This window comes from Somniosus microcephalus, unplaced genomic scaffold (assembly GCF_052327205.1).
Source record: "Somniosus microcephalus isolate GS21.2 unplaced genomic scaffold, FLI_Smic_1.0 unresolved_chr6, whole genome shotgun sequence".
In the NCBI taxonomy this organism is placed as follows: Eukaryota; Metazoa; Chordata; class Chondrichthyes; order Squaliformes; family Somniosidae; genus Somniosus; species Somniosus microcephalus.
In genome coordinates this window covers 35,992,895-36,011,060 of record NW_028225184.1, presented here as the reverse complement: position 1 = coordinate 36,011,060, position 18,166 = coordinate 35,992,895, and the positions used below count along the sequence as shown (strand labels likewise).

Genomic DNA, 18,166 nt, shown 5'->3' with positions numbered 1-18,166 from the left:
GGCACTGTTCTAAATTTACTGGAGCCGTTAACCTATGTAGAATAAACAGGTAAATTTCTGCTGTAAAATAGCTGAGAGAGGAATGTCAATGGGGCACGTTCAGTTACTGAATCCTAATATAATCCACGGTAATTTCTAGTTTCAAATCCTGAACATGGACTTTAACTGTCCCTGAGTCAGAGACTGAAACTTCACATTTTAACTGGGAAACTCCAGGAACAGAGTGCAGCGTGTCTGCTCGAGTCCCTGGGTTCAGCGTACACTGCGGAGAAATCATTAACAATTATAATCGATCGATAGCAGTGAACGTGGCCAATACAACTACAGGAAACTGTAAATGAAGGCGCTCATTATTGTTGGATCCGCCCTGTAGGTGAGAGCTTTCTGCCTTATTCCCCAGAGAGGTGTGATTAACTTGTGGTCATTGAGATGTTTGTGTTTTATCCACCACATTAATTGGATCAGTGTCAATGATGTAATGTGTTTGTTCAAGTGACTGTAAATAATAGCAATGATCAGGGATATAACTGTGTCATTGGAGACTTATCCCCTGTATAAATCAGGGCCCATTGGAACGGATCAGCTCGGTGTGTCTGCCGGAGCTGTGGGTTCCACTCCAACAGCAGTCACCGCTTCTCACGGAAATGGGATATCCAGTAATCTATCAGATAGAAGACATTTACTATACTGTCCTTGCAGCCGTTGGAGTTCCTGGTAAGCCTGTATCTTTGCTACTAATGGTGTAAATCGGTGTTAACTGTGCTGCTGCACTGGGTAATGTTTCACTCTCTCCATGTTTTACACAGCTGCCTGTTCATTTCAACCAGTGGAAGAATGAAATGTCCTCAATCTCTGCTCTTTCTGTCTTGTCGCAGCTGCAGTATATCTGTAATGATCTTTGTACATCCAGCCCTGGCATTGCTCTGGGATTATTATCTGTACTGAATCAGCTGCCTGGGCTAAGAGTATGTATTAGCTGTTATCAGTTTCATCTTGTGGAACTACCCTGTTCTGGAATATTTTTACCGCAAATGTTTTTTCAGTGATTAATAATGAGAAAGTTCACGGTGTCAGTGTTACAATGAGGGAGTGCAATGTATTCCCTCCCCGATAACATGGTTCAGTTTGACTGTGATTTCAATGTGTGCATTGGTTATCACTGTTATGAAATATTATTTCACTGTGTGTGTATGTGACGGCGCTCCAGAGGTCTGTCGACTGAACTAAGATTGCTGCTGTCTCTTTAACATCTCCTTCTCTCCTTCAGTGGCGATGGATTCACTGACTGTCACTGGACCTCATTGTAAAATGAAATGTTTTGAGGTTATGTTTTATAAGTTTGCACTGTATCTGTTGGAATCAATAGCCCTTCTATTGATCCGGAGCTTATAGATAGCAGCGGTGAGGTTGGAGTTGAGTTAATTGTACATTCCCGCCATCTAACGCTGTATTTTATAATTACCGGAGAAGGGACTTCAAGTTTTGTCAGCTCTGTCTGGAAGAGGCATTCGAGTCTGTCTCTTCCTTGCATTGCAGATGAAGTTAACTGTGCAGAGGAACAGGTGGCGAAATGAGTGCCCTGAATAAACATTAAACGGTTCACCATTGGACAAACTTACGCTGATAATACGATCACTGAGCAAGGAGCTGGTGAGCAGAATTTGGGCGTAGGATTTTAGGATTGAATCGGATATGAACATGAGCTTTGACAGAGAGATTACAGACAGTGTGGAAATATAGAGGAGGGATATAGAAAGAGAGAAGTAGAGAGTGCTTTGACAAAGCGAGCAATGACAGTGTGGAAATATAGAGGATGGATAGAGAAAGCGAGAGGGAGAGAGAGCTTTGAGAAAGAGAGCACAGACATTGTGGAAATATAGAGAAGGGATAGAGAAAGAAAGAGGGAGAGAGAGCTTTGACAAAGAGAGCACAGACAGTGTGGAATTATAGAGGAGGGGTAGAGAAAGAGAGAGGGAGAGAGAGCTGTGACAAAGAGTGCACTGACAGTGCAGAAATCTAGAGGAGGGATAGAGAAAGAGAGAGGGAGAGAGAGCTGTGACAAAGGGAGCACAGACAGTGCAGAAATATAGAGGAGGGATAGAGAAAGAGAGAGGGAGAGAGAGCTTTAACAAAGAGAACACAGACAGCGCAGAAATATAGAGGAGGGATAGAGAAAGAGAGAGGGAGAGAGAGCTTTAACAAAGAGAACACAGACAGCGCAGAAATATAGAGGAGGAATGGACAAAGAGAGAGGGAGAGAGAGCTTTGACAAGGAGGGCACAGAAAGTGCAGAAATATAGAGGAGGAATAGAGATAGAGAGAGCGAGGTAGAGCTTTGAAAAAGAGGGTATAGATATTGAAGAAATATAGAGGAGGAACTGAGAAAGAGAGAGGGAGAGAGAGCTTTGACAAAGAGGGCACAGACAGTGCAGAAATATAGAGGAGTAACTGAGAAAGAGAGAGGGAGAGAGAGCTTTGACAAAGAGAGCACAGACAGTGCAGAAATATAGAGTCGGGATAGAGAAAGAAAGAGGGAGAGAGAGCTTTGACAAAGAGAGCACAGACAGTGTGGAAATATAGAGGAGGGATAGAGAATGAGAGAGGGACAGAGGGCTTTGACAAAGAGGGCACAGACAGTGCAGAAATATAAAGGAGTAACTGAGAAAGAGAGAGGGAGAGAGAGCTTTGACAAAGAGAACACAGACAGTGTGGATATATAGAGGAGGTATAGAGAAAAAGAGAGTGAGAAGGCAAGAGAGAAGCAAATGTTAGAGTGAAAGTGATTGAGAGAGAGCTACTGAAACTTCAAGTATAATTATAAGTAAGAGATGTGTTATTAGGTTGTGGTCAAATTGGGAGAGATTATATTGTTGTGTGTTTGTCCGTCAGCACTTCAGTCTGTTTTGGTAAATATTATTTTTCCTTACGTTATGAATTATTATTGCACGTAATTCTATTGATTTAAATAATAGGATCCATGATTTATTGATCATAATGAGTTATTAAATCGTGGATTGTAAATGCTGTACATCAGTTGAATTCAATAAAAAATGAGGTTGAACTCATTTGAATTTGATGCAACTGATGTGCTGAGTAAAAATATTGATGACAATTTACACCAACGAACCGTTCACCGACACCGGTAACCACAGACATTACTGATTGAATGCATTAATTGAGTTGTGTTACTGAAATGTATGAATTAGATTTCCACTAACTCTGCTACCGTCTCTCCCTGTGAATGCCATCCTCTCCTCCGACTGCATTGAATCCTCTAGCTCCTCCTCCGTTGCTTCAGGTTGTAGGATTTCCCAAAACCTGTGCTCCTGACTCCCCTGCAGCTCCCACATGTCCTTTTCCTTTTCTCCGCTTCAATCTCACTCACTGGCTCGGCCTGCAGCTGCCTCTTTCAATCTGATCCAAATCCTCAAACACACCACAGCGGCTCTCGGCCGTTCCCGTTTAATGCCAGCCCCTGTCGGCTCTCTGAACCCAGAGCAACGAACCAGCTGCACCTCCACCTGTCCCCAAACCTTCCCGCTTGAATCACTTTCCCTCGGTCTGGAGATCAAATCCAGATTTAACACTTTGGATTCCGACTCTGTAAAACCCCTTTTCTCTTCCCCACCGGCAATGTGCCCTCAGTCAGCCCTTCCAGTGTATCCGGTGCTTATTCACTTTCTGTGTGGATTTCACAATTCATTCTCGATAATTGTGTTTTAAAAAATATTACTTGCTGGAAAGTGCTGCCCAGGTCCATGAATGAGTTTCCACTGTTCGATGCAGCAACAATTCTGGAAATTTCAGCCCAGATCCTGTCAAACTGCTGCTTGGGCTCCAGGCCTGATCAGTAATTTATCTGCTTCTTTTTCTCTCTCTTACAGTTAACGTGGTGGCGATTGTGATCCTGTCCCGAGGAAAGTGCGGTCTCTCCAAATGTATCACTCACTACCTGGTGGGAATGGCAGCGGCAGATCTCCTGGTCGTTATCACTGATCCCGTATTGAAGTGGATTGTTCTGATCTATTTCCCATTTTCATTCTTGAACATTACTCCTGTGTGCAGTCTCGTTGGCTTCTTGGGTTTTGCAACCACGGTGGTTTCTGTCTGGCTCACAGTCGCTTTCACCTTTGATCGGTTTGTGGCCATTTGTTGTGAGAAGCTGAAAACTAAATATTGCACCGAGAAAACTGCGGTCGTGGTTATCGGGACAGTGAGCATGCTCGGCTTTTTAGTGTCTGTCCCCTGGTACTTCAGATATGAACCTGCCTATATATTTCATAATGTTCCCTGGGAATGTTCCATTCAACCGAGCTTCTACACTTCCGTTGCATGGGGAGCATTTGAGTTGTTGCACCTCATTTTAACCCCTTGTGCACCGTTCTTCCTGATTTTGCTGCTCAATGCTCTGACGGTCAGACGTATTTTAGCGGCCAGTAGAGTCCGCAGGGGACTCCGGGGCCGCAGCAATGGAGAGAATCACAAGGACCCAGAGATGGAAAACCGAAAGAAATCCATTGTTTTACTCTTCAGCATAACCGGCAGCTTTATAATGTTGTGGGTGACCCAGGTTTTGTTTAACATTTACCGGCGAATTTCAGATATTCGGTTTTATTACTCCTTCACCGACCCTCGTTATATCACAGAACTGACAGCAACAATGCTTCAGCTTCTCAGTTCCTGCACCAACACTTGTATTTATGTCCTGACCCAGAATAAATTCAGAGAGGAGCTGAAGATCGCGGTGAAATACCCATTCAAGCGAATTGTTAAATTAATTAAACCATAGTTAGATAGATAGATAGATAGATAGATAGATAGATAGATAGATAGATAGATAGATAGGTAGATAGATAGATAGATAGACGGACAAATAGACAGATAAACATACATAAAGAGACAGGTGAAAAGTGAAAATGTGAGATAGCGTGAGCCCTAAAAAGAGAGAAAAGCAGAGGTCAGAACTGGGAACCTGAGAGAGAGACAGAATGGAAACGTAGAGAAACAGAGATTGAAAGTGATTGCCGAGCATAGATTTGCGATATAACAAGCTAAAGAAAGCAAAAACAGCAAATAAGCAAAGATTACGAGATGGAGATGTTGAAATGGATACAAAAAGGAGCGAAAATGGAATAGAGAGAAAGAGGGAGAGTGGGAGAAATTAGACGTGTAGACACACTGAGAAGGCAGAGAGAGAAACCGGTAAAAGTTGAGGTGGCGAAAAATAGAAAGAGACAAATATAAGGAGATAAAATACACAGAAGAAAAGCAGAAACAGGAAAGGCACATGCACATGCATAAGAAAACATAGAACGTATAACACAGATTAAGGGAAAGAGAGGAGATTGTGAAAAGGGAAAGTTGTGTGAAGTTGTTAGACAAATTGAGAAAGAAACTGCGAGAGGCAGAGGGTAAGTTAAACAGGAATAATACAGACAAATAGCGAGATTAAAAGAGATACGTTAAACAAATATTCTGTTTCTGCCTTCACATTGGAAGACACAAAGAACAGACCTGAAATTTTCGGGAACCAAGGACCTATAGAGCGTGAGGAACGTAAAGTGATTAATATTAGTAAAGAGAAAATGCCAGAGAAATGAATGGGACTTAAAGCCGACAAATCTGCTGGACCTGATGGCCAACATAATAGGGTTGTGAAAGAGGTATCTGTAGATGTAGTATTGGTTTTGATCTTCCAGAAGTCCCTAGGTTCCAGAAAAATCCCCATGGATTGGACTGCAACAAAGGTAAACACAATGTAAAATAAAGGAGGGGGATTGGGCAGAAAACGGGGAACTGCCGTCTGTAGTTGGGAAGGGAAAAAATCTACTATTAAGGAAGATGTAACAGGGCACCTGGACAATCACAATGTGATTCGTTAGAGACAACACGGCTTTATGAAAGGGAAATGGTGTTTGACAAACCTATTAGCGTTTTTTCCAGGTGCAACTAGCAGGCTAAATAAGGCGGAACCAATGGATGTACAATTGGATTTTCAGAACCCATTCCATAAGATGCCACACAATAAGTTGTTAAACAATAATCGGGCTCATGGGATTGAGGGTACCATATTAGCACGAATTGCAGATTTGTCAACGGACAGAAAAGAGAGTAGGAATAAACGGGTCACTTTCATGTTGTCAGGGTGGAACTAGTGGAGCACGCAAGGAAGTGTGAAATTATCCACTTTGGTTGGAAGAATGGAAAAGCAGAAGACATTACATAAATCAACAGACTTGTAAATGTCGGATACAGAGGGATTTGTGTGTCCTGTTTCACGATTAACAGCAAGTTAATATTCAGGTACAGCGAGCTGTTAGGAAGGCAAATTAAATGTTCAGCATTATTTTAAGGGGCTTGCTTTATAAAATAAGGAGGTCTTGCTACAATTAAATAGGGCATCGGTGAGACCACACCTGGAGTACTGTGTACAGTTTAATCCACTTAATTAAGGAAGGATATACTTGCATTAGAGAGGGTGCAACAGAGGTTCAGTAGATTGATTCCTGGTATAAGAGGTCTGTTCTATGAGAAGATATTGAGTAGAGTGTGATTATATTATCTGGAGGTTTAGAAGAATGAGAGGTGATCTTATTGAAACGTATGAACTTCTTCGAGGGCTTGACAGGGGAGATGCTGAGGGGCTGTTCCCCTACTGGAGAGTATAGAACTAGGGGTCATGGACTCAGGATAAGGGATTGGACATTTAGGAATGAGATGAGTGGAAATTTCTTCACTCAGAATGTTGTGAATCTTTGGAAGTCTCTCCACCAGAGGACTTTGGATGCTCACTAATTGAGTATATTCAAAACTGAGATCGATAGATTTTTGGATATAAAGGGAATCAGGGGATGCATGAATAGGTTGGGAAAGTGGCTTTTGTCTAGCAGTTCAGCAATGAACCTACTAAATGATGGTGACTGCCCAAGGGGTCCTATGGCCTACTCCTGCTGCTCGTTCTTAATTGTTATGTTATTATAGGCAGAATAAGGCAATCAAAGCAAACTAGAGACACAGAAATAAACAATGCAGGAGATCTACAGACAGCAAATGAGACAAAGTGAGACTAAAATTTTGCGGCTACATTCTCGTCTACAACTGAACAAGTTAATTAATTAAAAATGAATTTTTTAAAGTGGCTATTATATTTAGGTGTCTCAAAACACTTTACACAATGAATTACTTCTGAAGTGTGGCGATGGTTCTGTAGGAAAATGTTGAAATGAATATAGTTTCATGCTATGTGTCTGAACAGATACAAATAGTGTCTTTATCTTGATTTACGAATTTTGCATTATAGATTTAATTTTCCTTTTTGGTATCAATGCTAATGTTCGAGTGATGTGCAATTATTCGTAATGCAGTTATGTAGTCTACGAGCCAAAAATTACAATTGATTGTATAATCACGTTAAATACAGCTGAAGAACATGAGGGGACAAACAGAGACTTTTAGATAGGGCAGAGAGACAGAGAAGGAAAGAGGTAAAAAGAGAGACTGAAGAGAAAAAGAAAAGCACATACGATAAATGTACAGAAAGGACACAGAGTGTGTAAGAAAGAAATATATACTTGGATTAATATAACGCATATCACGACCACCGGACGCCCCAAAGCGCCTTACAGCCAATGACGTACGTTTTTTTGAAGTGTTCTCAGTGTTGAAATCTGGGAAATGCAGCAGCCAATTTGCACACAGCAAGCTCCCACAAACAGCAATGTGATGAGGACCAGATAATATGTTTTAAATAAAACGAGCAAACTGTTGCTTGATGGATAAATATTGGCCCCAGGACACCTGGGAGAACTCCCCTGCTCTTCTTTGAAAGAGCGCCATGGGATCTTTTACATGCACTTGAGAGGGCAGATGGGGACTCGGTTTAACATCGCATCGGAAAGATGGCACCTCTGACAGTGTAGCACTACCACAGCACAGCACTGGAGTGTCAGCCTAGACTTTGGAGCTTGAATCTCTGGAGTGGAACTTACACCTACAACCTTCTAACTCAGAGGCATACACTGTGGTACAAAGCAATGATGAAAATGAGTTACATAAGACAGACAGACCAGAGAGGGAGTGAAACGAGAGATGGAGCAAATGAGTTGCAGTAGAGAGAGAGATCAAGCAATGCACAAAGGGAGAAATGGAGAGACAGAACACACAGACAAAGGCACACAATCAGAGAGATCAATTGAGAAAAAAAGAGGAACGAGATAGAGATAAAGCTGAATGGAAAGATGGAACACAGAAAGAAAGATACGGAAGAGAAGGAAATAATGAGATAGAGAGGGAGAAATGAAAATATAAAATATCAGGGGTAGATGAAAAGGAGATGGTCTATAGAAAGTGAGAGAAAATAGTAAAAGAACGAAAGATAATGACAGAACAGCGAAATGGAATGAAAGACCATCGGGATGGTACAGAAAGACTGAGATGAAAATACAAACTGAACGAAGTAGAAAAGAGGAAGTGATGCAACAATTGAGTCGGAGATAGTCAGAGGGAGACGGAAAGAGATAGAAAGAGTTGTAGACTGGGAGGAAAGGTAAAAAAAGAGAGACAGGCAGAGATGAGAGAAACAGCCAGGGTGAGAGCAAGTGAAATGGAAAGAGGAGACAAAGAAGGCTGAGACAGAGGGGAGGCAATTGCAGTAATTGGCAAAAGAACCAGCGGAGAGACGAGAAGAATTGTTTTACACAGCGAGGTGTCATTGGGGGGGGGGGGGTTTCCTGGAATGCACTGCATGAATGATGGTGGAAGAAGATTCAATTGTAACTTTCAAAAGATAATTGGATAAGCATTTGAAGGGGAGAACATTGCAGGATTATGGGGAACGAGTAGGAGAGTGGAATGTCTTGGAGAGCTCGATTAAAGATATGATGGGCACAATAGCATTATTCTATTATATAAGATTCTAAGAAGACATGAAGCATGATAGAGATACAGAGTGAGACAGAGTGTGATAGAAAACAAAAAAGGGAAATAGAAGAGTGAAAAACAGATATTAAAGATACTTCAAGAAATAAGACAAAAAAAGACTGTGATTACCATATATGCACAGGGAGAGCGAGAAAATGAAAGACAGACAGCTACAAATAAAAAAGGCCGGCAGAGATAGAAATTAGATTAACACACATAAAGCACTAGAACATACATTTCACGCTCGCATTGTAATCAGCCTTGTGAGTGGGAGAGCAGACTGGCAGAAAAGCAGATAAAGCTAAGGGGTCAGTTAATGTGTTTTCTGGGAAAACAACGTTTTGGGACTAACTTTGACAGTTGTAAAGGTGACTCCTGGAGTCTGCACAATGAAGGCACCGAGTCTTGTGTAACTGACCCTGCCCATTTATTACTGTAGGAGGTTTCCAGTGTCAGAGCTGATCTGTGCAATGCGTAACTATCCCAGTGACCTGCTTTATTGTGTAATATATACAGATGTACTCTTAACCTGTGTTACAAAAATGGACAGCGTCACGCAGCACTGTAACAAAAAAATAAAGTGTTATAAATCTGCAGTAAAACCCAGAAAATGTTAGAGATACATAACAGGACAGAAAGAATAAAGTTTAACGTTTCGTGCAGGGCAATCGTCTTGCTAAGTGAAACATAGAGAAAAAGATAGATCTATCACACCATATATATACATGCGTGTGTGTGTGTGTGTGTGTGTGTGTGTGTGTGAGAGAGAGAGAGAGAGATAGAGAGAGAGAGAGAGAGAGAGAGAGTGAGAGAGGGAGAGAGAGAGAGACTTATAAACTTCCTTGAGGAGCAAAATGTATTGAGTAAAATCCAAATTGGGTACTTACCAAATTATGTAACATCGGATCATATCTTCACTCCACACACCCTAATTGGCAAACATGTTCACCAAAACAAAAGCAAAATTTTTGCCTGCATAATAGATTTCCAGAAGGCTTTCGATTCTATTTGGCACGATGGTCTATTCTTGAAACTTATTGAAAGTGGTGTAGGGGGAAAAACATATGATGTAATTAAATCAATGTATACAAACAATAAATGTGCAGTTAAAATTGGAGACAAATAAACAAAATACTTCTCAAGGGGTGTGGTGTGGCGCAGGTCTCGCCCATCTCACCGACACTCTTTAATATTTACATAAATGAATTGGCAAAACTATTTGGACGATCTACAGCACCTGGCCTCGCACTAGATGACTCAAAGGTTAAATTCCTCCTCTATGCAGATGACCTGGTCCTGCTCTCACCAACAGAGGAGTGTCCACAGCAGAACCTGGATCTGCTAGATTCGTTCTGTCAGACCTGGGCCCAGACAATAAACCCCCAACAAAACAAAGTTCTTGTGTTCCAGCAAAGATTCAGACATCAGGGACCCAGAATAAATTTCACACTAGGAACAACTAAAATTTAACAAACTACAAACTACACATACTTAGGCTTAAAAATCAGTTCTATGGGAAATTTTCATCTGGATGTGAATGAACTGAAAGAGAAAGCAAAAAGGGCTTTCTATGCCATTAAAATATCAATACAAATAGAAATCCCAATTGGCATTTGGCTCAAAAAATTTAAATCAGTCATTGAACCAATTGAACTCCCTGGCAGTGAGGTGTGTGGTCCGCTAACACAACAAGAATTAGCAAAATGGGACAAACACCCAATTGAGATCCTACATGCAGAATTCTGTAAAAGCATCCTCCGGACTCAGAGGAAAACCGCAAACAATGCATGCAGGGCAGAACTAGGCCAATATCCACTACTAATCAATATCCAAAAAAGAGCCACCAAATCTTGGAAACACCTAAAAATGAGCAACCCCCACTGCTATCGTTACGAAGCCCTGAAATGCCAAGAGAGGATCATAAAGAAGAGTCCCCTCAGTCAACTAGTCCTGGGACTCAGTGATGTAACTACTAACAGTACTAATAATAACCAGCTCCAGGACAGTGACATCGTAGCACAGAGAATTCGACCCAACACAATTGTCACTAAACAAAAGGAAAAATATCTGACCTATTGGACAGAAACAACAAAAACCCAAAACAAACTCGATTGCTCCTTGGCCCTAAACAGACATTACACCATGGCTGAATACCTGACCACGGTAAAAGATAGCAAATTGAGAAAAACCTTGACTATGTACAGACTTAGTTAGCATAGTCTGGCCATCGAAAAAGGCAGACACAGGCAGACCTGGCTGCCAAGAGAGGGCAGGATATGCTCTCACTGCAGTCAGGGAGTGGTGGAGACAGAGATGCACTTCCGCATAGCTTGGGGAAACTATCAGGGCAAAAGGGGGAATATCTACCCAAAATTCATAAAAATATGCCCTGAATTCAAAAATTTGAATGACGACCAAAAACTCCCATACTTATTAGAGGAAAAGAGAAATTGTGTAAATTAGCGGCACACTATGTTACAGCTTGCCATATGCAGAGAGACAACCATTAAACCTAAGAAAAAATTATATGCATATTATATGAGTGTATATTTATACACACAGGGATATATATGTTTATACACTGTATGGATAGATCTGCGTTTATGTGTTCCACCATAAATGTTTCTTTGGTGCTTTTGCAACATAAGATGTACTTTGTCATGCCAATAAAGCAATTTGAATTGAATTGAAATTGAGTGAGAGAGAGAGAGAGAGAGAGAGAGAATATGTTTGTGTGTTCTGATATATTTAAAATTACAAACCCAGGCAGGAACCATGATTAGAGGGTATAACAGATTCCCACATGCATGAATCCTACACACAACAATAGCAAAAGAAGGGATTCCATACATAGAGCTCTCTGGATGACGAAAACCATAGAGATTAAAATTAAACAGAAAAAGGAAACTTTTGGTAAACTTGTATACACGTAGGGGGAGAGAGCAGATAAATGCATGGCTGGAAAGTTGGCGAGAGAGCTTCAGATTCATTGGACCTTGGGACCGCTTCTGGGAGATGAGCCCTTTGCAGGACTGACGGTTTGTACCTCAACAGAACCGGGACCAATGTTTTCGCTGAGGGTGGCGCCGAGTGAGCCGTTCCATAGTGCTGTTGGGGATGATTTAAACTAATTTGGCAGTGGGTCGGACACCAGGGTGTAAAATTAGGAAGGAGAAACAAGGTGCACAAAGTTTTGGGAGAGAAATATAGCACTCGAGTAAGAAATAGTACGTTATTAGAGAAGGTCAGACATTAAGAGAATATAAAAAGTTCTAAGATAGATTTACAGTGCATGTATGTAAACGCACAAAAAGTGGTGAGCTGTAGGCTCAAGTAGCCAAATTTGAAGATGATGCAGTAGCGATAACGCAGACCTGCAAAGAAAAGGGCGGGATTGTGTACTAAATATTCCTGGTTGTAAGATGCTCAGGCGTCCATCTTGCTGGTCTATCTAAAGACACCAACACTGCCCTTGTGACAATTTCCTCCACCAGCAGCAAAACATTATTTACCGCATCCTGCTCATAAGTCTGCTGGTCGGATCTTTGGTTCAATGAAGCAAGAGGAGGACGAGTGGTGGGAAGGGCATAGAGTAGTGAGAGTTCACATAACGAGGTCAGGAGACAGGATTAATGAAGGCTAATTTTTGGTGGTTGTGCTACCAGCTTGGTACGTCGTTAGACAGGATCTGGGGTCTGAGGCAGGTTCATCACACTATAGAGCTGATCCTGTCACATGTGCTCCAGTCCAGTGACATTGCACCACGTGCAGAGCCTTGCCATGTGACCCTGTCTTACCGCCAGTGTGCGGAGCCTGTGCTGGCTGCTGTGTGATTGTCTGCTGGCACCGTTTGTGCTGTCAGCAGGAGACTGGTTTCAGACCCTGGTTACGGTTCATCAGTTGTCATTACCGTGGGAAGGAGCTGGAGTTGGCAGCTGACACTGTGAGTGAATTTACTCCATCCAAATAGAGGAAAGGACAGAAACGCACAAATTAATATTAAAGTTATTTAATCAAATACTATTAATTACAAATATAGTGAACATGATTATAATCAGAGTTACAAGTAGTGCCCTATTCTATTCCAGGTACAGATTCTCGACTCAAACCAGCCGCTAGGACTGGTACGACTGTTGCCCATTATCTCTCGGCCTGTAATGGTTCCTCTCCTCCTTTGGTAAGCACCATTATCACTTCCAGTGCGACGAGGGTGTAGCGGGTGAACACCGAGGGGCAAGCACAACAGCCTCCACCCCAAGTTGCGGAGTACCAATGCACAATAGCTCTGCACACATCTGACTACTCACTTCAGCCATGACAACTTAAATTAGTATGGTACTCCGCATATACAGAGAGATGGCACAGAATATTGTGTATATGGCAGGGGCACCCACTGGGGCAAGCATGTGAGAAACATTGTAAATGGTATAGCGTGTTGAGCACTGAGTGAGGGAGAAGGTTATTGAGGAGGGTTTTTGAGGCAGGGTATATGGGGACTAGTTGAGGGCTGGAGTTCCAGATGCTGTGGGCGCAGTTCCTTGAGGAACATCTTGCGATGGTGGAGCAGGAGCAGCGGTTGCTGAGGAATAATGCAGTGCCACAGGAGCGCAGCGAGAAGTGGAGAGCCCGCATTGGGAATGATCGCTGTAGGAGATCGCTGTGGTTGGATGGAAGTCAGACACAATGCGATTGGAGGGGGTGGGCAACGATCTACATATCAACTCACAGGAGCACAGGGGGGGAGTGGAACATCGCATGAAGGCACAACACGGGACTGACTTTTTTTCATTTCAAGATGGGTACTGTGGAATTCTGGTTACGGTTTAGTTTGTGAAGCTGTTGTGGGGAGAATGGTAAGGAGAGCGCTGGAGACTTTGGACATCGAAGTGATGAAGGTTGAATAATGGTTTTGGCAGCGGTGGGTGAGCAGGCAATGTATTGGTGGTGATCTATAACAGGCTGGTAATGGATTGGGAGTGGGGTGAGGAAGCTTTTTTCTGGGTCGAGCAGGACACAAAGGTTCCACACTAATGGACTTATCATGAGGTTGCTTTGGGTTGACTGATAAAGTCAATGCTGCTATTGCGATGGTGCTCGTGGGAGTAATAGAGGGCAGCATCAGTCTGCCTGACATTAATCTGGAGCGAATGTTGACTCAGCGAGATTTCACGGTTGGACAAGCAGTTGAGAGTGGCAACACTCTGGGGTCATTTAAGGAGGCGTAGGGAGTCGCTGGCTACCTGTCACAGAGGGATATCATGTGTCTGGGGACAAAGGACAATGCCCCGGATTGCATCATATAAGGGAAGGAGGAGGAATTGTCGGATGTGATTCAGGCCCCTGAATTCCATTACTATTCATTTGGAGAATCGTTGTCCCGAGTTGCAAAGCTGGCGAAAAGGGTGGAGACACGTGACGCTGTCCCTCCATCCCTAGAATTCCCAAAGCTTCCCCTGGGATAGTGGTGGAGTATCTGTGCTCAGAACATGCGTAGTCATTGTAAAGGCAGGAGAATGAGGCAGATGGGCCGAACGATGTCTCCCAGTTGTTGTTTCTCCAGGTGGTGGCAACACTTTGAAGTGTGCATTAGGAATCTGTCATCAGCCCTTGTGGCTGGTCCCCTCTGAGCGGAGGTTCTGAGCGGGACTGGAAATAAAGCTGACTAAACAGGTAGGCTACAATTTCTCAACACAGGAATCTGGTACATATTTGAGGATGTCTAAAAACAACCGTCAGATGCCTCCAGCCCCAGGATGGTGTTAGGTTGTTGTGATCGTACTCACACTTTATTATCACAGAAAAAACAAACACAGAATCTCTCGAGTGGAGCAGTTTCCATTTACTGAGCAAGCACACCGAGGATTTAAGCTGCGGGAGAGAAAGTGAGACCCAGACTCACTGACAGAAGCAGCGGTGAGGGGGAAAATAAACACAGGAATTGATGTCATAGGAGAGGTGGTAACAGATTGGTTGTCAATGGTTGTATCGATTTCCTGTCAATTCAGATTCCGCTCTGGTAAGCGTCATAGTTTTTTTTACTTGACTAATGTTGTTTAGACTTTAATTTAGGGCAAATGGGAATACTAAATGTTTTGTTAATGTATCAAATAAATAGAGGCTTGGCAGGGCAGCTCAGTCCCATGGAGTGCACATCCTGTCACAAGCAAGAACCCCTGGATGCTTCTCCTAGCCTGGACGACAACGTGAATGGGAAGTGCCTCCAGTTACAGCAGGTCGAGTTCCCGGTTTCGGATCGTGAGCGGCAGTTGGGGACACTGCAGTTCTTTCGCAAGGCTGAGAACTTGTGGATAGCACGTTTCAGGAGGTGGTCATCTCCCAGCTTATTAGTGTGCAGGCAGAGATGAAATGTGTAAATGGCAAACAGAGGAGGAGGACCAGGCAGGTAGGGCAGGAATCCCCTGAGCGCATCTCGCTCGGTAACCGATTTTCAGCTCTGCCTAATGGTGAGGTCGATGGATGTCACTGAACAGCTGAAGGACATTCTGAGGGAGGACGGTGAGCAGCCAGAGGCCTTAGTCCATATCGGTAACAACATAATAAGTAGAACGACGGATGAAGTCCTGCAGGCAGCTTTTAGGGAGCAAGAATAGACTAAAAAGCAGGTCTTTAAAGATAGCAATCCCCGGGTTACTCCAGGTGCCACGTGCCAGTGAGTACAGAGAGAGTCTAGTAGATCAGATGATTGTGTGGCTGGAGAGACGTTGCAGGAGCGAGGGCTTTAGATTTCTGAGGCATTGGGAATTACTGGTCAGTGAGCATAACATCAGCGGTAGTGAAATAATTGGGGAAAAAAGTCTGAGGGATGCAATTATTCTCCACAGGGAGAGGCAAGAATCAATCAAGTATAGCCAGCATGGCTTTGTCAGTGGGAGATCATGTCTAACCAATTTGATTGAATTTTTCGTGGGGTTGACTAGATGCATGGATGAGGGTAGTGCAGTGGATGTAGTCTACATGGACTTCAGTAAGGCTTTTGATAAAGTCTCGCATGGGAGACTGGTCAAGAAGGTAAGAGCCCATGGGATCCAGGGCAATTAGGCACATTGGATCCAAAATTGGATTAGTGGCAGGAGGCAAATTGTAATGGTCGAAGGTTGTATTAGTGACTGGAAGAATGTGTCCAGTGCTATACCGCAGGGATCGGTGCTGGGTCCTTTGCTGTTTGTAGTGTACATTAATGATTTAGATATGAATGTATAATTCTTCATTAAGATGGAGAGTGAAGTTGTTGCCTCAGAGACCAGGGTCCTGAATTTAAATAAAGGAAACTAAGATGGTATGAGGTGCGCGTTGGGTAGGATTGATTGGGGAATGTCACTCAAATGGTTGACGGTGGATCGGCAATGGCAAACATTCAAAGATCGCATGGATGAACTACAGAATTTGTTAATCCCAGTTTGGCATAAAAATAAAACAAAAAAGGTGATTCAACCGTGGTGAACAAGGGAAATTAGAGATAGCATAAGAACCAAGGAGAGGGCAGAAAAAGTAGCCAGAAAAAGCAGTAAACCTGAGGATTGGGAGCAACTTAGGTTTCAACAAAGGAGGGGAAGGGATTAATTAAGAGGGGGGAAATAGAGTGTGAGAGTTAGGTTGCAGCGAACATTAAAACTGACTGTAAAAGCTGTTGTAGATATGTGAGGAGAAAAAGTTTGGTGAAGTCAAGCGTAGGTCCCTTGCATTCAGAATCAGGGGAATTTATAATGGAGAACAAAAAAATGGCGGGCCAGTTAAATACATACTTTGTTCTATCTTCACAAAGGAGGACACAAATAACCTCCTAGAGATGTCACGGAGCATAGGGTCTAATGAAAGGAAGGAAATGATAGAAATCAGTATTTGTAGGGAAATGGTGTTAGAGAAATTGACAAGATTGAAGGCCGATAAATCCCCAGGGCCTGATAATCGACATCCTAGGGTATTTGAGGATGTGGCCCTAGAAATAGTAGATGCATTGCTGGTCAGCTTCCAAAATTCAATAGATTCTGGAACATTACCCATGGATTGGAGAGTAGCTAATGTTAACCCACTGTTCAAAAAGTGTGGTAGAGAGAAAACGGGGAATTACAGACTGGTAAGCCTGACATCGGTAGTGGGGAAAATGATAGAGTCCAATATAAATGATGTAATAGCAGAGCACTTGGAAAACAGTGACTGTTTCGGACAAAGTCAACATGGATTTACAAAAGTTAAATCGTGCTTGACTAATCTACTGGAATTTTTGAGGATGTAACTGGTAAAATAGACAAGGGAGAACCAGTGGATGTGGTGAAAGTGGAATTTCAATAGGCTTTTGATAAGGTCCTGCATAAGAGATTAGCGTGTAAATTTAAAGCACATGGAATTGGGGGCAAGGTATTGACTTGGATAGAGAACTGGTTGGCAGACAGAAAGCAAAGAGCTGGAATAAATGGCTCTTTTTCCGAGTTGCAGGCAGTGATTAGTGGGGTATTGAACGGATCTGTCCTTGGACCCCAGCTATTCGCAATATATGTTAATGACCTGGACGATGGAACTAGATGTAATATCTCCATGTTTGCAGATGACACAAAGATGGGTGGGCGTGTGTGCTATGAGGATGATGCTGCGAAACTCCAGTATGGTTTGGACAGGTTGGTTGATTGGGCAGAAGCATGGCAGATGCAATATAACGTGGATAAATGCGAGGTTACCCACGATGGTGTCAAAAACAAGAAAGCATATTATTATCTGAATGGCAATAGATTGGGAGAAGGGCAAGTGCAACGAGACCTGGGCGTCCTTGTGCACCAGTCGCTGAAGGGAAGCATGCAGGTGCAGCAGGCGGGTAAGAAGGCAAATGGTATGTGGGCCTTCATAGCGAGAAGGTTTTGAGTACAGGAACAAGGATGTCTTGCTGCAGTTGTACTGGGCCTTGGTGAGATCACATCTTGAGTATTGTGTGCGGTTTGTTCGCCTAATCTGAGGAAGGATGTTCTTGCCATGGAAGGAGTGCAGTGAAGATTCTCCAGGCTGATAGCTGGGATGGCAAGAATGAAGTATGAGGAGAGATTGGGTCGATTGGGTTTGTACTCGCTGGACTATGGAAGAATGAGAGGCGATCTCATTGAAAATTATGAAATTCTAACAGGACTAGACAAATTACATGCAGAATGGATGTTCCCGATGGACAGGTAGTCAAGATCCAGGGGTCACAATCTAAGGATAATAGGTAAGCCATTTAGGACAGAGATGCGAAGGAATTTCT

The 18,166-nt window shown here is 42.9% G+C and overlaps 1 protein-coding gene across 1 annotated transcript in view; it reads left to right on the top strand.

The window, feature by feature from the left end:
• The first annotated feature begins 629 nt into the window (after window positions 1-629).
• Window positions 630-18,166, top strand: part of LOC147087201 (putative G protein-coupled receptor 139) — a 50,747-nt gene continuing 33,210 nt past the window's right edge. The window contains exons 1-2 of the mRNA XM_085978086.1: window positions 630-714; window positions 3,885-4,788. Coding sequence (XP_085834212.1) covers window positions 645-714; window positions 3,885-4,788 — 974 coding nt within the window. The 5' untranslated portion in view covers window positions 630-644. The remainder of the gene's footprint in view (window positions 715-3,884; window positions 4,789-18,166) is intronic.